Genomic DNA, 22,231 nt, shown 5'->3' on the forward strand with positions numbered 1-22,231 from the left:
CACGGAGTCCAAATCAGATCATAAATACATGAGAGTGAGAAAAAAGTCTCACTCACTCCAGGATAAAAATGAAAAGTCCTAAAGTCCAGCAAAAGAGCTAGGGGTCTCGAAGGTTGAAGGGAATTGGCACAGAAATTAGAATTCTCCCCAACGCTCCTTTAAACCAATCACTGTCCTCTGGGTCATACTGCCCCCATCCAATGACAGCCCCCTCTTTAAGCCCCTCCTCTGGCAGCCATCTTCAGATTTAGTAAGCACGTAAAGTGACAGTATAACCAAGAAGAGCCGCAGAGTACAACATTACACAACCACGTGAGGCGGCAACGCTCAATAGAAGCAAAGAACTCTTGCCTCTGAACAGACTCACCTCAAGTGAACAGGTTGCGTAGCACTGATTGGCCGACCCTGGACTCCTCCCTTGAATTCCCTGTTGACACAGTAGAACTTTGTAAAGGTGTGGGTGGACCTCCATGTAGCAGCTCTGCAGATGTCCAGCAGGGGCACACCAGACAGGAACGCTGTCGTCGCAGCAATCGTTTTGGTGGAGTGGGCTCTCGGGCCGCCGGGCAGCTGTCAGTTTGCCTAAAGATGACAGTGCGTGATGCAGCCGGAGAGCCACCTTGAAATGGAAGCCTTGGACAAGGCCTCCCCATGGTTCAAAAAAGGCACAAGCAACGTCCAACAAGTGCAGGGCCATTTCAGTCAGTGGCGAAGGCTTAGGGGAAAAAAAAACAGGCAACACCAAAAGGCTCGTTGAAGTGGAATTCCGACTGAACCTTTGGCATGAAAGAGGTGCTTCCGCAGCATCACCCTCGATTCGTGGAAAGTCAGGTATGTTTGTTTGCAGGATAAGGCCTGGATCTCACCCCACCCTCCTGGCAGAGGCGATGGCCACAAGGAAAGCCATTTTCCATGAGAGGAACTTGAGAGGGGCCTAATGCAAAGGCTCAAAGGGGACTCCCATGAGCCTAGTCAGTACCATGTTTAGTTCCCACACCAGTGCAGGACTCTTCACCGGCGGGAAAGATCGAGAAAGTCCTTTGAGAACTCCTTGACACGTCGATGAGACCAAAGTGAAGACCTTACTGGAGACCTGTTCTAGCTGGAAATAGCCGCCAGATGCACCTTGATAGAGGCATGTGCCAGCCCGGTCTTGGCCAAGGCTAGCAAGTATGGAAGAATCTGGGAGCCGTGACCCTCAGAGGGGTAATCTTCTGCGACCGGCACCACGTAGCAAAACGCTTCCACTTGTGACCGTAGCACTTCAAAGTCAACGACACCCTGGCTTTGGCCCATCATCCAAACTCTAGGGCTGCAGGAGCCAAGCCCTCGGGTTCAGCGATCCTGGGTCGTGGTCAAGGATTGCGCCTCCTTCTCTGGTGAGAAGATCCGGAACCACTGGCAGCTTGACCAGACAGGCTGAGAAGGTCCGGATACCAAATCTGCCTCGGCCACACAGGGGCAATGAGTATCATCCTGCATTGGCACTGTGAGTGTGTTGGTGACTCGTAGCAGAAGAGGCAACGGAGGTAATGCATCCAGAAACATCCCTTCCTACGGGAAGGAGAACGGGTCCCCCAGCTCCTCGGTTGGTGGAATCTGCTGTCAGACGTCTGGCATTTGGAGTTCACTGCTGTCGCAAACAGATCGATCTGGGCCCTGCCCCACTTGGCGAAAATGCGATACACCTGGTCCTGCCGAAGTACTCACTCGTGGCAGGAGCGCAATGCCCTGCTGAGGGAGTCTGCACTGGTGGTGTTGACCCCTGCTAGGGTAAAAAGGAACATCTCCTGTTCGATGACCCAGTGCCACAAGTCCTGCGCTTCCTTGGAGAGCTCTGGGGATCGAGTTCCCGCCCCCCTGTTTCCTGATGTAGAACATGGTGGTGGTGTTGTCTGTGAAGATCCTCACCGCCTTGCTCTTCGGACACGGAACAAACGACTTGAGGGCCCAGAACACTGCTCGTAGCTCCAGGATGTGGATATGGAGATCCTTTCCGGCAGCCACAGGCCTCTGGCATGCAGACGTCCGGTGTGGGCTCCCCAGCCTTCCAGGGAAGCATCCGGTGTGACCATCTCCTGGTATGGAGGGTTTTGAAACCATGTGCCCTGGGCAATCTTGGAGCAGATGCCACTTCACCCTATCGCCCGACAGAACTCCTCGTTGAGTGGGATCTTGTCCACAAAGGTTCTGGATACCTGTATCCAGCGAGCGTCCAAGAACTCCTGAAGAGGTTGCATTTGCAACCTGCAGAGTCGAATGAGGTAGATGCAGGATGACATGCCGAGCAACGACTTGATGGTCCACACCATGGCCATCTTCATCGACAACAGTTGCTGCACCTTCCCTTGAATGGCCGCTACCATCTCCTCTGAGGGGGACGCCAGGCAGGACACCGTATTGAGTCTGGCTCCTAGGAACAGCGCATTCTGCAATGGTGTTAAGCAGGACTTTGGATAGTCGATGGAGAATCCCAGATCTGTCAGTAGCTGGACGGTTGCCTCCGTGTGTCCGACAGCCAACTCCCGTGAGCAGGCCCGGATGAGCCAGTCATGGAGGTACGGTTATACGTGAATGCCACATAGACGTAGATGAGCCACCACCAGTGGCAGTCATTTTGTGAACACCCTGGGGGGCCACTTCAATCCGAAAGGCAGAGCCTTGAACTAATAGTGCTGACCCTGCACTAGAGAACGCAGAAACCTCTGATGTTTCTTGTGAATGGGGACGTGTCGTCAAGAAGTCTCCTTCCTCCAGTTGGCCGAGCACATGTTGCAACGGGACCATCCAGAACCTTGAGACTTTTGTTGCAGGACTAGGATGGGCCTCCAGCCCCCTGTCTTCTTTCTGACCGGAAAGTATCTGGAATAGACTCTGCAGCCCTGGAGCCGGTGGGGAACTAGCTCGATCGCCCCTTTTTTGCAGCATGGCCCATACCTCTTTCAGGAGCTGAGGGAAGTGCTGTGCCTGACAGGTAACCGTAGTTGAAAGTCCAGGGTGTGTCCCTGGGCGAGAGCATCTAGCAACCATCTGTTGGTGGTGATCTTCTTCCACTCGCTGACAAACTTCATCAGCCGGCCGCCCACCGAGGTGTACGCCTGGGCCCCTTCTCGTTTCCCTCCCTCACACCACCCGGTAACCCCACCTACGTCCCAGCCAGTTCAGACCTGTTTCGGAGCTGGCGTTCAGCCCTGCGGGTGACGCTTTCCTCTGCGACCGTAGGCCTGGGAACAGCTCTGTAGGCTTCCTGAGTCGTGGATCTGGAGGGTTGATTGTACGAAGAGGAGAAACCTTTGGAAGACCTGCTCAACTTTCCCCTGGAGGAGCAAAAACAAGAGTGCTGCTGCTGGAGAGTGCCCAGGGAACTCGATGACCTTCCCAAACAAGTTCTCTCCTTTCGAAGGGTAGGTCCAACAACTTCGCCTGGACCCCCTGCCGGAAATTTGTGGCCTTCATCCAGCATTGTCGACAAAGGCAGACACTGTTCCCCATCTGCAAGAACCCTGTGTCGGCGACGTCCAACGCCACTGTAATGGCGTGATCAGACAGTACTTCCCCCTCCTGGAAAAGAGCAATTGCCTTCATCCTCTTATCATCAGGGAGGAAGTCCAGAATAGGCCCCAGCTTGTACCACAGCACCCTATCATACCTGGCTAGGATCGCCAGTGCGTTGGTCGCATTGATAGTGGACGCTGCAGTGTAAATCACCTTCCTTCCCATGGTGTCCATCTTCTTCCTGTTGCTGTCCGTAGGACAGGTTAGCCGACTGTTTCTTTGCGACCACCGATACCACCGAATCAGGCGATGGTTGCGACTGCAGGCACTTGGGTCCAGCACCCGATACTTGTTCTCCAGCCTATCCCGTTCGGCCGGAGCCGTGCAAGGGTTCTTCATGAGGTCCAGGACATCTTCCCACACGTCGTTTAGAAGGGGCACCGCCATGATTGTCTTCCTCTTGGCCTCTTGTACTAATAACCCTCCTTCCTGGTTTCTTTGAGCACAAGGTGAAATAGCTCAGAGGCTATGGTGATCATGGAGTGGAACGACCCCACCTCGTCCGGTGGACGATATCCTAGCTGCCGTCCATTGTCATGGCTGTATCCATCTCTGTACCTGTGTCTGGGTATATTGTGGGCAGAAGGTGCCCAACACGGATGTGGAGGCTGAAATGGGGACTTCAGATGATGCTTCCTCTTCATTGAAGGCTGAACAGAAGCCTGGGAGACCAACAGAACCGGGCCCGGTGGCATCCTCTTCTGGATCTCGGACACCAAGGTGTCAAAGGTCGACAGAGTATCCAGAAACATATCCCTCGGCTGAGCTGGCGGGATCGGAAAACTAGGCCCTGTACCGTGGTCGCCGTCGTTGTCGTCCTACTCTTCAACATTCTTGTGGACCATCTGTAAGGACTTGGGAGCAGGGATACGTTCTGTGCTGCAGGGGCTACCTTCACAGGGTCAGCTCCCTTAGCAGTCGTGATAGCAGCTGCCACCAACTCTATCGTCAAAGACTTATCCTGTGCCGATGGGCCAGCTTGGGCTGGTTGGCCTTCTTCTCCTCAGTCCGTGGCTTCTCTGACTTTTCCCACAGTTTAGCCAGGTTAGATGATTTCCTTTTCGAGGAGGATCTTGATTGCCAGCTGGCAATGGAGGCAGAGGGTAATGGTGATCGTGCCCTCTCCACCTTGAGACCCGCTTCTGTGGCGAACCTGGTGGACTAGGACTTGCAGTTCTTGGCCTTGTCCTCCATGGATGAGGTGTCCTCAAAGTACTTAGAAGACCACTCCTCGGACTGCCCGGGTTTGGGTGACGCATGACCCCGATTGGAGCACGGGACAGGGGCCTTAGCATTAAGCCACGCCACCAGTCTGCTGTGCCCGTCCCTCGTCTCCTTGGAGAACCAGAGGCATATCTCGCACTCGACCTCCTTGTGGTCTGGGTGCAGGCAGTAGAGGCTTTGCAGGTGCTTGTCTTGCACAAACACATTCCGTAGCCCGCACTTGATGCAGGGCCTGAAAAGGGACCTTCCCTCCTTCTCCATCATCGTCTGAGGGTGTAAGTAGGCCTGATGGCCTTCTGGAATCTTCGACGATCTTCAGCCTTGAGGGGTGCTGAAATTCACCGACAGCAGATCCCCGCTGTCGGTAGATGGAGAAAAGAGCACACAGGCTCTTTTGGAACAAAAACAGAATCTTTTTCCGTCGAAAACACGAAAAAAACCTAGAAGTAGCTCACAGAGCAAACTCGAGGACTCCCAATACTGAAGCGTGCGGTAAAAATCTGAAGATGGCTGCCAGAGGAGGGGCTTAGGGAGAGGGCTGTCATTGGATGGGGGCAGTACTACCCAGAGGACAGTGATTGGTTTAAAGGAGAAGAACAAGTTAATTACCAACTAAAACGTTCTTTCGATTGGATGTTCCTCTCACGTATTCCTTCTCTTAGAAGAGACGCCCAAAGCAGTTTTGTATCAGAGGTGGGAGTACAGAAATATTAGTCATGTACAGAATGAAATACTGATTTAGCAAAAAGACCTCCTTGTGAAGAAGTCGAATCTAGAGCATAATTTTTATAAAAAAGTGTGCATGGATGACCATGGGGATGCTGCGCAAATATCTTGCACTGGGACACCCCTTTGAAGTGCTGTTGAAGTCGCCATGGCCCTGGTTGAATGAGCCCTCAGCACATCTGGAGTATCTTTCCCAGCCAATCTATAACATTCAATTATAGCCAAAATTATCCCTCTAGATTATGTTTGCTTAGTCAATGTCAGTCCCAATTTGTGGCCAGAGTATCCCACAAAAAGTTGGTCACACTGACCTAATCTTGCCAATCTTGAAATATAGAAGCCGAAAGCCCTTCTAGGGTCTAATCTATGTATCCTTTCCTCTTCCTTACTTGCGTGAGAAGGAGGGTAATAAGCAGGCAGTGTTATTTTTGTGACAGGTGAAAATCAGACCATTTTTGGCAAAGAAAGAGGGTTTAACCCTAAGGACAACTTTATCTTTATAAAAGATGGTGTGAGGAGGCCCGCTAGAAAGTGCCTGTAACTCACTTACCCTGCGGGCTGATGTAATTGCCATAAGAAGTATTGTTTTTGAAGTAAGGAGCCTTAACGGACAAGAATGTAAAGGCTCAAATGGAATGCATGTAAGGAACTTTAGTACTAAGTTTAAGTCCCACACAGGTACTTGATAAAGGTATTGGAGGAAACACATTTAGACCTTTTAGGAATTGAGTTAGCAAAGGTATCTTGAAGTAAGATTCTTCCTCTGAGGAGCGCTTGAAAATAGATAGCGCTGCTAAATAACCCTTTATCATGCCAACCTGGAGCCCCAGATTAGCCAAGTATAACAGAAAAGACAATATTGTGGGAATATTACGCTGAAACGGGTCCACATTCTTATCTCTGCACCAGTTACTGACCTTGTTCCAACGAAACCGGTACAGAGATTTAGTTGCTGGCCTTCTGGCCGAAAGCACGATCTCCATGACATCATCCGGAAGATCCCAATCCTTGTATCTCAGCCTCTCAGAAGCCATGCGTGAAGATTGATTGTCTTGACCTCTGGATGGCGAACGTGACCTTCCTCTTGCGAGAGAAGATCCTCTCTTTTTGGAAGACGTACTGGAGGGCAGATGGACATGTCCAGAAGGTCCAGGTACCATGTTCAACTGGCCCAATCCGGGGCAATTAGGATCATGGTTTTCCTGAACTTTCTCAACCTCCCGAATACTTGAGGGATCACAGGGACTGGAGGAAATGCATAGAGGGGTGGAAATTCCCAGTCCACTACAAACGCGTCCCCTAGAGCTCTTCTCGGAGGAAATTCCCTTGAGCAGTACAGTTCGTACTTCCTGTTGACGCTGGTCACGACCAGATCCACTTGCGGGGCTCCCCAAAGGGCAAATATCTCTTAAAGTACTTCCTGAGCTAGTTCCCACTCGTGGGAGACTGCTCTGCCTGCTCAGAGCATCCACCGCTGTGTTTTGCTCTCCGGCTAGATGAAGGGCCAACTGAGAGATCCCTTCTTGTATTGCCCAGAAACAGAGCTGCATTGCTTCTCTGCACAGTGGTAGTGACCCTTCTCCTCCTCTCTTGTTGAGGTATTACATGGCCACCGTGTTGTCCGTCATTATCAGGACATTCTTTCCCCGTACAGAGGGCAGGAAGGCCTTCAGCGCTAGTCCGATTGCCCTCAGCTCCAATAGGTTGATGTGTAGTTTGGACTCCGATGGAGACCAACGACCGCCGATTGTCAACTCGGTGTGAGCTCCCCACCCTGTAAGTGAGGCGTCCATCACTACAGTTCTCTCCGGCCATGGTTGCCAAAAAGATTCTCCCCGGAGGATATGTTCCCTGCAAACCCACCATTGAAGATCCTGTGCTACTCTGGTTGGAACTTGCAAAAGATCTGACATTTCCCCTGAAAATTGGGACCATTGAGTCCTGAGGGCCCATTGAAGGGATCTCATCCTCAATCTGGCTTCTGGCACCCTAAAAACAAAGGATGCCATAAGACCAAGCAACCTGAGAAAATCGAAGGCTGGTAGATACTGGGCATTCTGGAATTTTATTACCATCTGCAGAATGTGGTAAACTCTCTCTGTGGGAGGCGAGGCTTTGCCCGAACAAGTATCAAGGACTGCTCCGATAAACTAGAGTTTCTGTGATGGCATCACGTTTGACTTTTTTTAATTCAGAGAAAAGCCTAGTTTGGGAAGGAAGTGGCAGGACTTGGATGGATGTTCCTGAGGTGGTTCTGGAGAACGTGCCCTGATCATCCAATCGTCCAGGTAGGGGTAGACGTGAATCCCCCCCTCTCCTGAGACTCGCTGCCACCACCACCATCAACTTGGTGAAAACTCTCGGGGCTGAGGTCAACCCAAAGGGCAGAACTCGAAATTGAAAGCGAGAATTGCCAATTGCGAACCTCAGGTACTTTCTGTGCTTGAGATGGATTGGCACATGAAAGTAAGCATCCTGAAGGTCCAATGATACCAACCAGTCTTGGAGTTGGAGAGCCTGAAGAATCTGAGAAAGTGTGACCATCTTGAACTTCCCCTTCATGAGGAACTTGTTCAAGCTTCTCAAGTCCAAGATGGGTCTCAATCCTCCGTCCTTTGGTATGAGGAAATATGGGGAATACCAACCCTTGTTCCTCTCCGCTACAGGTACATGTTCTATTGCACCTTTCTGTACCAGGGTTAAGACTTCCTGCAACATGAGCGGGTCTGGATGTTTGACAGAGTTGTATCTCAGCGGGTGATTCTGAGGTTTCTTTTGAAAAGGAAGGCAACAACCTTGGGATACTGTTTCCAGTGCCCAGGCATCTGAAGTAATGTCCCGCCATTCGTTATGCTCACATGGTCTCTGCTGGGTCGTTGGGCACGTTTGTAGCCCTCCCTGGACTTGGCTCCCCCGGATCAGACTTCTTCCCCAGATTCTGTAGTGTGGACTGCGCTGGTTGCTGACACCGCCCCTGAGAGAATACGAGAGACAGTGAGAATGCTGTGGTTGGACTGGAATTTCCCTCTAACACTTCTTCCCAAAATGAAGTGAGCATGCGTCTACCCATATAGTCTCACCTGGTTATTTATGAGGATGAGCGTGTCGTCCTGCTTCTCAACTGGACCTAGTTACATCTCTGGTCCGTGTGCGTGGCAGCCTAGACCGGCTGTGGCTGATCCACTTCAAAGGTAAGGGTTTCTAAACAATGATTATTGTCCGTATCCTTTTGCAATGTCTTTTTTCCGTGATTATTGTCTGTAACCCTTGTAATGTCTTTATTTCTCCCCAATAGGTGTGATGAAGGCCCAGCAGAGTCAGTGTTGGGAGCGAGTCCAAATGGGTGCCAGAGGAGTTTACAAGGTCCCCAGTAGAAGATAAGTTGAGTTTTGAGGTCAAGCGCAAGGATTGTGTAGCACGTGACCTAGCGTAAAGTCTTTATGTAGTTTCTAACCTTTGTCCTTTTCTCCTGCATGGATGGCCTGGTGACGTCTGACGAGAGGCAGCTATCCGAAGACCTGCTGGTGGTTACTGGATGGATGGATGGATGGATGGATGGATGGATGGATGGATGGATGGATGGATGGATGGATGGATTCGCAAGGATGCTGGACGAGATGAGCTCCCGCGTAGCTAGACGCCCGGCACAGGTGAGTATGCGCCTCGACTGCGACGACTGTTGGAATCAGGTAAGATGCGCTGCAGGCGATGGGATTGCAGGAGTCGGGTAAAATAAGCTTCAGGCGATGGTATGGCTGGAATCAGGTAAGGTGCGCTTCCGCGATGGTGTTGCTGGAGTCAGGTAAGCTGCGCTTCAAGCAATGGTATTGCTGGAATCAGGTAAGAGCGCTTCAGGCGGTGGTGAGCGTTACGCTGCAAGAAGAAGACTAGCGCGAAGCACTTGCATGCATGCAGGGGGGGCTTAAATTGCCTAGTCCCAGCCACGCCCCATTGGCTCTACCTTGTGGCCCCCCCTTGCCACTCCCAGAGGATGCTGCACATGTTTCCTACGGCCTGGATGCACGTGGGGAACCTGCTGGGGAGGAAATAACACGTGCCCCAGAAATAAAATGTGCAGAGCACACTTTTACATGGGTCCACCTGGACCCTCTAGATGATGGAGCTAGTGGTCCTTGCGCTGTGGCCAGGACACAATTCTTCCAGATGCTGTCAGATCCTGCCTCCCACCGGGATCTTGTGGGTTCAAACCTCAGAGTGGTTCTGCGGCAGCAGCGGCTGAAGGGACAGTTGCCGTTGCTGGGGCAGATCTAGTACCTTTTCCTCGCCCCTGAGGAAATTTCCTTTGCCCTGTTTGACTGGCCTTTCCAAATGAGGAATAAAAATCGAAAGGGATGACCCCTCCAGGAAGATGAGCCGGTGTAGGGGCGTTGTTGAGATTGTCGTATAGTGGCACTGAGTGATTTTGCTGCCGCTTTGGCGGTCTGCAGATTCTCCAAACTTTCCTCCACCTTGCTGCCAAACAACCTCGAGCCATCAAATGGCATATTGAGAAGCCTGAATTGCACATCCGGTGCAAAACCTGACTTCCTCATCCACGCAAATCTGTGTACCACCGTACTAGACGCCATGGACCTACTGATACTGTCAGCTGTGTCAAAACCGGATTGAAGGCATTCCCCGAAGCCTCCTTTCCATCGCTTACTATGGACATGAACCCTTCACGTTCCTCACCTTCAGGGATGTGTTCAGCTGCCGCTGACATACAGTCCCACAGGGTATATATAAATCTTGCAAGGGTGCAAGTTACATTTGTAGATGTTAAAGCCATGCTCCCTGACGTAAAAATCTTTCGGGACCATGCATCAATCTTTTTATCATCCCTATCTGGGGGAATTGTAGGGTATGCAGCATTTCTAGTAGAAGTAGCTGCCTGAACTACAAGACTTTCAGGTGATGGGTGTTTACTCAAATATTCAGGATCTGAGGAACAGGGTATATATTTTGACACATTTTTATTTACTGCCGGAATAGATTCAGGGTTTTCCAATGCAGTGTTAACCCTCCTTTGTAAGGCTACATGAAAAGGAAGTATGGAGTCTTGCTGAGGTCCTCCTGAAAGGATCTCAGTCATATCATCCTCCTGATAGACAGGTTAATTTCTACTCCATCCCATGAATTCAGTTATCCTGTTCATCATTTTTCTATATCCCGGATCACCATGCTCAGCTGGGTCAGGCTTTTCAAATTCATATTCTGGAGATGTATCCAGACCACTTGCTGACTGTAAGCACTCATAAGTCTTGCATTTTAGATTGAGGGTCAATTAACTCCTCAGGGACTTGTTTCTAACAAATTTCACACCAGCAGGTGAAACATCTGCTGATGAATCTCCTTCATATATGAAGGACACGGTTCTAAAGAAAGCATGTCTATTTTCTGGATGGAATACCTTTTCAGGTGGCATAGACTTCGACACAGGTGTCGATTTTGTAATTGGAGTGAATGAAGACGTCGACAAACGAGTCGATGACGTCGATGTTGTAGTCATCACCTTCGATATCGTCGAGGTAATATTCAACACTGTCGAAGGAATTTTCGCCCCCGTTGAAGGAGTTATCCAGACCGTCGACTGTGCACTCGACATAACCTTTTTGGGATGGGTTGACAACACCTTGTGTTCGACCGCCTTCGTTAGAGGCTTCAAGGACATTTTAGACAAGGACTTTGATGGCGGATGAGAGTCTGTGCCATTTTCTTGAGTTACACATCCGATTTTTGCACCGGTAGGCATTTTTTATGAGGCGTTGGGGAAGATTCCCTGGACGACACCCTCAATGATTTTTTTGTCCGATTTTCTCGACTTAGATCTTCCCCTGTCACTTTTTTTATGAGTAGGGGCATGGTCTTCACTAGACTTTTTTGAGGGGGTCTGGGCTGCATTCTCAAAAATCTTTAGCATAGATGCTCTGAACGCTTCCCACTTTCTTGGGGAATCATGTTTTGACGGACTTGTTATGATTTCCTCAGATGACGTTGAGGAAGAGGAAGAGGGAGACCGGTGTCGTCTTTTCTTTGCCTTTTTGAGGAAGAAGACGAGGACTTCCTGGATCTACTCCTCGACCTAGATTTATTTTTAACGTTTTGATGAAGACTCAGCCGAGTGTTTTCTCCCTCTCAAAGAAACCTTTGAGGATTCCTTCCCGAGAGCCAGTTTATCTTTCCGTTCCTTTAAGGCCTTATGGGTCATAGACTGACAGGAACCACACTCATCTATACGGTGGTCGGAACAAAGGCACCAGAGGAAATTCCGATGGGGATCAGTCAGCGACATCTTTCTCCCACATTTCTGGTATTTCTTGAAACCATGTGATGTTAGTAATTTTAGTGGCACAAGCCAGGGGACTTTTTGGGGAATTAATTGTATGAAATATGAGAAAAAAGTCCCCCACTAAAATTACTAACATCACTTGAGTCATTGATGTCTTTTGATTGAGATAAAAACTTGTCAATCATTTTCCACGTGAGAGGAATCAAAACTGTTGTTTTTCACTATATTGTGTTTTTACGGTGTTATATGCAAAGATGGACCTGTCTGGTCCTTTTAATGTATAAAAAATAAAATTAACGTTTGTTTTGTAAACCATTTCTCAGTTCATCTTGTGGTATATATATTGTTTTCACATAAGATGTTGTTTTGCAGTCACCCGGTAATTTTGAAGCCCCACCTCTATGCAATATCAATAGGTAGCTCTTTGTGGACCCCTGTTTTCACGACTATTTCACAGTCCTCCTGCAATGAGCCCCTAACAAAAAAAGAGGACAACCTTGCTCTGACAGCATATTCCCATTTCTTGAAACCAGTCTTCGGTGTGGAAGGATTAGATGAAGATGACATTTCTTACGAACTGAAGCACCGTTTTATTCAATTCGAAGTGAAGCTAACGGAAAAACGGAACTGAAGCCAACGGGCGCGTTCGAGGCATTTATACAGCGGATGACGTCCTCGCTAGACGGATGGTGCTGAGGGACATCGACGCTGCAGCCTCGAGTGGAGTGTCCTCTGGTGGAGAGAGACATTTTTTTTCCAATGCAGCAAAGCTGAAGGCAAGGACATATCTAAGATGAGGAATACGTGGGAGGACACAATCCATTCGAAATACAGTTTGTAAGTGAAAAGGAACCCTTTTTTTCTTTTACCGAGGATTCCCAGCCTGACGACAGAGAATATTCATGACCACGTGAATCCATGCCAGACCCCATGCTGGAGAATATGACACTATAAAAACAAAAATGAACAAAAAGTTGAAATGACAGTCACGTTCATATCAAAAGAAGGCTACACAGATCTAAGGCGTATGCAGTTAATTATTTTCGGTTTGGTCAAAATTTCTGCTAAAGCTTTTAAAAAGACAACAAAGAGGTAGTGTATGGAGTACGCATTGGCACTTTTGGCTGGTGCCCTCAATTGACACGTATTGGGTAAATGCGATACTTACGATAGGTATGAAAAAAGACCTATACAACAACTCAAAATCATTATAGCTCGCCACAGATAAGACTAAATATGCAACACTAACTCATGTTGCATGCCAAATGGCCCCCTTCAAAGGTTGGCCTTAATGGATAAAACAGCCAGAATTTATAAATACTACTGATTTTTACAGCCAGCCTGTGTATAGGCCAGCCTGTATTCACCTCGTGCGCTATTCCTAGCATGATGTAAATAATTCCTGACTAGTAGTTCAAACATCCTCCAATGACTCCCCACACAAGAGAAATGAAAAAGTAGATCTCCCTTTTCCCCTCCCTCTTCCCCAGCCCTTAAGTGAAGGAAAAATCGCACCCATTCAAATGTATGAAAACAATTTCACAGAGCGGGGACGTTGTGGGAGGGGGCGGGGGGATGGGGGGGGAGTGGGGTGAGAAAGTGGTCATCTCAGATAGCCACCTTCTCATCACATTTGAAATGTAATGCAGAGAGGATCACTATGGCCTTTTGTGCACTATTAAAAATTGTACAGTAGCAATATGATCCAGAGAAACAATGCCACCCTCAAAACGAGGGTAAAAACGCATTAAGAAGTATAATGAACAATGCTGGCAGATTTTCAGATGTACCGCAGTCATTATTTCTTATATGCCTCATTTGTTGCCAACCTACGGATTTCTCAGAGTAAAGCAGAGTTCAGAATGACTACATGGACTGATGGCAGAGGAAAATCTGTAAAACCCATACTCGGGAATTATGAAAGGTGGGCGAGTTTGAGCTTCAACAAGATATTTAAAACAACAACTAGGGACGATTACTACTTGCAATGTAGTAAATAGTACTGACAAATAGCAATAATATTGGGAAAAGTGTCTGCGTAGTAAGGCATCCAAAGGCAGAACCTGCAATTAAATAAAGGCAGTAGTAGAAAACCTTTGTCTACTACTCCAATGTCATACAAGTGCACAATCACTCACTCTCTACCGCTGTAATACCACAGCAGTGGCCAAGGACATCCAGCAGTCTTCATCTGCGTAGGAGGACCAGACGCACGATGGAGGTTGTTGGGTATTAGCCATCCCCACATTGCTTCAAAAATAAGTCAAACACATCACACTATAAACGGCTGCTCCAACTCACCTCTCAATCAGCCCCTGACCAACGCGGAAGCCCATCCCTTCCAGAACACTGAGGCACTTTGTTGGCTCCTGTTCAATAAAATAAACATGTGTAAATAATATGCCGATGACAGAAAACAGAATTCAAAAACCAGCAAACAAATGGACAGTGAAATGAAAGACTGCACAACATGCTGGAGGGCTAGTAGGGCAGGGGACACTTCAGGCACATGTCAGGCAAGCCTAATAACGATTGTCTCTTCATCGCAATTGCAAGTCTTAAAGAGGTAACAGCCTGTCAAGTATTCTCCGGGAGTCACTCCACCCAGTGCATCTCTGCTTCCATCAGACATAAGAAATAGGCCTACAACATTAACTTTGACCTTTTTAACAATAAGGTCAAATGAACAGAAAAATTACGAGTAGACAAAAAAAGAAAAAGAGGCAAATAAAAAGGTTTGGCCGTGCAGCGTGAAAGGGGAGGTCTTAAATGTCACCAAGCAGAAAAGGCATCTATAGATACCGTATCCGATGACCTTAAAGGCGGAACACACTTGGGACTTATCACAAAGGGCAAACAACAGAAACGTTAAGTTTACATAGAAAGATTATGGCCAGCAATGCCAACGCCCACTCCAGTTCTCACAATGAGAAACTCCTCTGGCCCTTAACACCAAAAACCATGGTGTCAGCATGGCACACGTCAAGGGCGAGTTTGGTCAAGTATTGGCAAACGCTTGGATGTTTTGGTGAGAAAGGGTTGTAAACCAGTAACGTGGGATGTGTGCGTTATGAGTAGCGTTGGCCCAGACAGATCTGTACATTTGTGGGCTCCGACACAGCTAAGGATGTTTTCTCCATCCTGAGCAAAGGTCAGCATGGCTGAGGATAACAACATTTCACAAAAGAGTTATCCAAGACTATGAAGCCCTGTACCAGACAGCCCTATGTAGCAACAGGGCTCATATCAGACATGTCTAGAATTAGGTCAAAGTCACCATGTAAATAAATCGCACAGTATCAGCAATTGATCCAAAAATCCATCAATCACCAATAAACAGGCTACTATCAAAGTCAAAATGAAGATCTTGACAAACAGATGACAATTTGCATAATGCAACCCATTTTAATGGGACAATTGATCAATGCCAAAATATTTAAGACTTGCTGCAAAATAGTGAGGTCCCTCGCTACATAGATGTCCTTGTAGGATCCTATTGGATCCTGATAGGAGGCTTGGAAGCCAACACTTTTCTGCTGGGATTAACCTATAAATAAGGTGAGAGACCCACTTGGTCGATTAATTGTTGGCACAATTGGTATCTCAAGGTCATCTTCCAAAAGGGGTGAAGGCAGCTGGTTAGAGGAGGGAGAAAGACCCTGCCCATAATGTCCCTTGAACAGCCAGAGCAACAGGTGGAAGATTTTGCACTGGACGGTCCCTACATCAGAGGAGTAGAGACAAGGACACCTGGGTACCCAGAAAGAGATGTGCCTGCAGGTACCTCAGTTAGTGTTACCTTGAGGGAGTAGTAGCAGAAGATCGCAACACATCAAGAGTCATTACCACTGGCAACTGATGCAGCAGACTAATAGGACACAGCATGCAGGCTTCACGCAGCGGACGGCTGGCCCAGCTTTTAAGTCCCACTTTGCATGTTAACCCAGCTGTTGAGCCTACACTCTTTGAAGTCACCCAAGCTGCGATTGAGCCGGTTTGCCAATCTCTACATAGGAGGCCAAGCCTTTATCTTCCTAAAATTGGGCCTACCAGTCAGACTATGGAGCTTCCTGACACTCAGGCACCTTAGGTGGGACAGAACAAAATTGAGCCATGAAGACATCGAAAGAAGACAACAACCATAAAACCGAGTACCATGGAGCAAATCCGAGACTAGAAACCACAGCACAGACCCATGGAAAGCCCTTGAAAATTGATGTTTCGACTGCAGCAAACAGGTTAAGAGAGAGGAGGTAGGTAACGTGTTGGCTATGTGCAATTCCCAGGATCATTAGGTACCTGGACGCCTTAACCATACCTTTGGCCCTGAAGGCTAACTTACCTTGGCAAACTACATTTTAGAAAGGGATTTCCCTCCTGCAGAAGAATTCCCAGTTGCTCCTTCTGCCAAGGCATCTACACGGCATGTTTGAGTATGTGTTCTCCATTTGAAGAGTGGGTGGTTATTTGTATGCCGTTAGGAGGAAATGTTTGGGTCACCTGCAGATAGGCTTTGGATCGCTACCTGATGAAGTGCTGTAGAAAAGGATTTTAAAACGGAAAACAGCAGAGTCTTTTTGGCAGCAGTGAAATGTATAAAAGGCATACCCCAGCCTTTTAGGAGAAACGTGAATGAGAGGGTATCATTTATCGCTCACCTTTTAGCTATCTTACATCGATTAATCATGTACTAGGATTTTTAACTTTTGTGATCAGACCTTTTTCTTTATGTGGTTATGTTTCATATGATGTTTGATTAGGAGGTTGGACTACTTGATTCTAAACATACATCACATTGTTAGGAATTCTGGTATTTGGATGCGTATGCAGGTTTTGATAAACCAACATTTACTTGAAATATATAATATATACTGTTTTTTTTTAGTAAAAACTGTACTTTCTATAGAGACTTGCATATACGTTCTTCATACACATTTGTTAGCCTCCACTGCTAATCTACTTCTGTGGAGAGCGCAGCACACCTTTGGGCCACGTTACTAAAGTAAGGTGCAGGAGGTGCAGTAAACTAACTGCTATTCTTGGTTTATTCTTTAGCACTAAACACGCCTGTGTCAAGGAGTACAAGCATGGGCATAGTGCATAGAGAATAAGGAAATCTATCTGAGCAAGAATAAACGCATAGCAAACCTTTATTTACACTTTAGAATGCACACAGAAACTAGCCAATCTACACTTCAAATTGTTTTAACACATGTTGTTCTTTAGATGGCAGTAGCACAACTTGAAGCAAGAGTGGGATGAGGGACGACGTTTTGGCTGGCTGCTTTGACGATAATCGTTTTGGCGTGCCCCGTTGGCCATGATCAGCAGGGTGCAGGGATCTTTCGGAGCTGGCCAAATGGACACGTAATCCCGTAATGTGTTTAAAAAAGAAAAGAAAAAAAAAAGGAAAATGTTATAGCTTCAATTGGTGGATCTCTCGTCCTCAAGGCTCAGCAAATGGAGCTCATGATCATCGCCTGGATATGCATAACTTTTTATAGTTACCCTGCTGCAACCATACATTATATATATATATATTATATGCAGGGCCGACGCTAAGCATGTACAACTGCACTTGCCTAGTGCTTGTTAAGATGGATTTCTGACCTGCTGGGCAGATGTTCAGAAGGCCAGTCTAGTTTCTTGGAACAGCGTAACCACTGGACAAGCCAGACCAATCAAGGTAGCTATGGTGTGCGGTCAAGACTAAGCCTCAGGAGCGGTGAGGGTGACTGAAGGACCTCAATGAGCAAGGACACTTACAAATGGCTCCCAGACATGTGTATATATCAAAAATAAAAACACATTTATTACAAGGCCTTTGTAACTCAACACACAGTAAAAGAATCACAGCAATCCTATTAAACCAACACAACACAATCAATACAAAATATATACAAGACCATTGGGGTCTAAAGGATAACTGGCACAAAATATATCCACAACCTAGAGGGGAAGAAAATAGGCAGTGCAGATAGTCTTTAGTCCCCTTCCACATCCAACACACACCCAAGATCAGTCCAAACTCTACGAAGAGAGGAGCCTTCTGCTCAATAGTACATGTGGTGCAGGTGCATGCAGTTGTTCCAAAGGGCAAAACAAGGTCTCTTCAGGGGTCTCTAGCAGCTCAGGAAGGTGGGTGAGGTGATGAAGAATAGATTCCCACTATTCGAGGACGGCCTCCACTGGAAGGCAGAGGTGTTTCCAAGGTTCAGGAATGAGTCGCTAGTTCACACTAGCAGTGGAAAGGAGAGGGACCCCCAGAGGCCACTCGTGCGTAAAACCAGATGGAGGTTCTAGGGGCCACCGTTTAAGGTTAGGGTTACTGACCGGCCCCAGGCGCACTCCGGACCGAACTTCGCCAGTTGGGTCCACTGCAGCTGCAGTTTCAAATGCGACAGAAAGGACGTCTCTGCGGTTTTCAGTTCCGGCGATACAGCGAGGATTCCCAAACGGGACATTGGCGATTTCTCTGCTCCTGGTGGATGGATCAGGCCAGTTTCACTGCCGCAGGCTTCAGGGGCAAGAGGGTCACAAATGCAGCGCACCTGCAAAGATCGTTGCCGCGGCTGGGCAACACGGTAACCGTTGTTTACTCCGGTCCTAGCGCACTCGTCAAACCTCAGACCGGGGAATGCCAAGTGTTCGAAATTCGGTGTGAGGGTGCCGGGGACACAGGTTTAGTAGTGTACCACGTTTTAGGGCCTCCTCAAAATGACAGAGGAGACAGAGCAAAGGTCCTTTGTAAGCTGGTCAGCCCACTGGTTGGCCCAGGGACACTTCCGAGAAGGCTTACTTGCAGGTTTTGTTGAAGGTGCCGAGAATAGTTGATCCCACTATTGTAATGGGTCGAAGCGTCTTCGCAGACCTTCTAGGACGGCCAGATGCAGAGGGGTCCCACGGGACGACAGCGGGCTTAGGGTGCCAAACCTTCCAGCGGTTCACCAGTGGTTCCTCGACTCGGCTTCTTAGTTTCAGGATACTTGGATCCGATCCTTCGTTCCGTGAGAACTCCAGAGATCGACATGGTATGGGGGTTTTCAGCCTCCTCTTATCCAAAGTTCCGTTCACGCCAAAACGGAGGACCCAATGGGACATCTGCTCACAAACACACACTCCATACATGGACCAATCACAGACCACGGTGGTTCCATGCATTTACAGCACTCCAGACTCTCTGGCACCCAGGATGTGTAATGAGGACAGACACCCCAGCCCACATCCTGGAGGCACACACCCAAGGCATGCAAAAGCCAGCAAAAGCTTGGCGTTTCGCAGGAAACTGCATGTCCAAATAAGGACTGACCGGGTCGTCTCGACCTGGGGAAGGCAAAGGGGCAAGATGGCCAAAGGACAGGACAAAGAACCTCGTGGCATGGCCATTTTGGAGCCAGGCCACCTATTTGTGCCAAACACAGTTAAAATGGCAGGAAAGGGTTAACATTACATGAAAAGATAAGCTGCCACCAGCCCTGTCCATGACACATCGGCACATCTCCAAAAAAGTCCTACAAGAATATCTAGGGTCTTTGTAATTGACTATGAGACCCAAGTACACTGTACTTTAAGGTACATTGTGCACTTGTTAGATGTTGCAGGAAAGTTGCAACATTGGAAAAGGACTAAGGGAAACAAAGTCTCCCAGTACTGACTGTCTTAAGGGCATGTCAGTTTCCCCATAAAGAGTGAGCGAAAGCCCGGAGCAGTGCAGCAGAAGGCTGTGCTCCTCTGGCAAAGTCAGACTAAGGTGTTTAAACAGCAGCAAAAAGTTTGGGGGTGTACAACTGGAAGGCAAATTACATATAAAATTAAATCTTTCCTAGCAGTGCTCATGGGGCCCTGGGCAGAAGCTGACCCTCTGGGAGAAAGAGGGTCATCTAAGAATCTCCAGTGCAGGTGTCTCGCAGACCGTAGTAGTAATTGGGCTTGTTGACAGCCCAATGGCATCTGTCCACAGAGCGTCCTAGAAAGGAGTGCTGGCAGCCCTTTAACAACCTGCAATCATTGCAGCTTATTAAAAAGGACTGTCAGCAGTACAATTCTATGTCAAGACACGGAGGCTCGTATTATGCGTTCTTCCTTTACTGAAACTCGAGCCGCATATATTATAACACTTTAAATCATCAAAGAATAACACAATCTATAAACTACATTTCCCATAAACTCTTGTGTGTGTGGTTCACTCTTGATTTCCATGAAAAAAACTATCACGTGACTCCTTCCACCAATGACATATACTGTCCTTTATCCTCCTTTACACTCCTGTGTCCTTCCTCTTTCTTTGCTGCTCGGGCTGCCAGTTAAGTACCTAACGTTACTTCTTGATCTAAAAGTGTTGAGGAGTATATATTAAGTCATAGTTAAAGTGATACAAAGCGCAGCGAAGGATAGAGCGCATAACGCTCAGGAATACTGGTGGAGCATATCCGCAGGGTTTAATTAATTAAGGAGGAAACTTCACAAGCGAATGCGACGGGAGGAACAGTTCCGGCAAACGCATATGACACAGGGCAGGGAAGTCACGGAAGTGCGAGGGGCACAACAGTGACTTTTCAGGGTTCCGGTGCTCCTCGTTTAGGACTTCCGTGACTGAAGAGAGATTAACATACACTTCGGAACATACGTTCAAGGACAATTTGAGTGCTTCACAACGTGTGGTCGAACAATTAAGAAAGGATTCCAAGAACGGATGCTTCAGAGCATTTTAGGGATACGGATTTACAAGTCCAGAGAGAGTGAAAAAGAGCATATTAAAGCAGCAACATCGGCGCCTGGTGGTATACTAAGACATTGCAGCCGCACAAAACAAAAAATACAGACATTTAACAAGCCACAAAAGGAATACTATCTGCCCTAAAGATACAAAGACAGGTGCAGTCCCAAGACACCTGGAAAATATATATACAGTGGCATTACTGTCCCCTATATACTCTGAAATGTCAAGCTCAAGCGAAGAAGGCAGGGATCAAGTGAGCCAGAAAGGATTGCAGCCTGGTATGGGGGAGATACTACAACAAACCCCAAGTCATTCCATAGGACACACTTCTCAACAACTGGCGGTCATGGAGGACTGGATTAAGTTCTCCAGAGGAATGGAAGAGCTGAAGGGGGTAAGGGCTATAGGAATGGATAAATAGGGGAAGGAAAAAAGCCTGCAAGGCTAAGAAAGGCAAGACCCCCCTGGCTCGCTACAAAAAAGTAAGGGCAAAAACAAGGCTATAAGCCAGAAAAGAACAGAACATAAATGGCGTGATAACTACCTCTAATAGCTCAGAGGGGTATGACGAAGATGATTGGGGGACCCTATCATCAGAGGTAGAGGTAGAAGCAATATCTTTGGAAGGAGAATAAGAGAGAGCTCCTAAAAAAAAAGAAAACAGAGGACAAAGAGAAGGCCGGAGACTCATTTGATCCGGATGCACTCATACACCCTCAGTCCTCAGAATGGGAACCGCCGTCCAACATTGCAGTGTATATAAAAAAGAGGCTACGAACACTGCTGGCAAAAGAAGCAAGAAACAAATTGGAGGGCCGAATGCCCAAGGCCCACTTGCCAGAAGGGATTGCAGAAACCCCGTACATCGATAACCGCATGGTCACGTTCATGGGGGGGTACGTGAAGGACATACAGAAAGGATTAGACAGTTCCTGGCGATCATGTCGAGATAAGATGCTAGATGTGGTCGGACCACTTACAAAGATAATGGAGATGGCGGAAGAGGCAAAAGGTAAAAATGAACCTATCGACCCAACTATTTTATCGGGTTGGGCCCAGAGGGCTATTTGTCTACTGGGGGCCAACAGCGTGATTATGGCGGAAGGAAGGTGGTCAATTCTGTCAAGATTGATCCCAAACTGAGTGAGCTGGCCACGTCTGAGGCAGCAGCTTCAGCGAAAGGGAAGCTCTTTGGGGATGCCTTTATAATACAGCTAATGAAATTCGCCAACTATTATGTGGCCGTAGACAAAGCACAAGCCTCTTTAAAGAGAGTATTTGGCAGACAGGTTGTTGACAGGGCTTGAAGAGGCAGGAGCCACTCCGCCAGCCGTTTCCCCAGTAACCGGCTCCAAAGCGACAGATACCAATGGAAACAGGACAAAAGAAAACCAAACCCATTCTTCGTGTCAAGAGGAAGAGGGCGAGGGTGGAGACACCCCGGAAATCAACAACAGTCCAACACAGGTGAGAAGAAATGTGCAGGCACAGAAAACACAAAAGCATTATGGGGTAGAGTAGCGAAATGTGTAGAGAAAAGGAGAAAAATCTCTTTAGATGCTTGGGTTTTAGACACCGTACAAGGCTTCCACATAGATTGGATAAGATTACCAAAACAAGAGAAATGGTCGAAGTTATTAAGGCTCAGCACAGCAGATGAAGAGTTACTAGATTCAGAAATAAGGGAACTAGCACAGAAGGATGCTATAAAACAGGTA

At 47.8% G+C, this 22,231-nt stretch overlaps 1 protein-coding gene across 1 annotated transcript in view; it reads right to left on the minus strand.

Annotated features, from left to right (window-relative positions):
• The window catches only part of LOC138566888 (trafficking protein particle complex subunit 6b-like), a 279,670-nt gene that overhangs the window by 229,434 nt on the left and 28,005 nt on the right, over positions 1-22,231 (minus strand). Inside the window, exon 2 of the mRNA XM_069644613.1 lies at positions 14,096-14,163. Coding sequence (XP_069500714.1) covers positions 14,096-14,163 — 68 coding nt within the window. The remainder of the gene's footprint in view (positions 1-14,095; positions 14,164-22,231) is intronic.

Source organism: Ambystoma mexicanum, chromosome 2p (assembly GCF_040938575.1).
Source record: "Ambystoma mexicanum isolate Mex_15411 chromosome 2p, UKY_AmexF1_1, whole genome shotgun sequence".
Lineage (NCBI taxonomy): Eukaryota > Metazoa > Chordata > Amphibia > Caudata > Ambystomatidae > Ambystoma > Ambystoma mexicanum.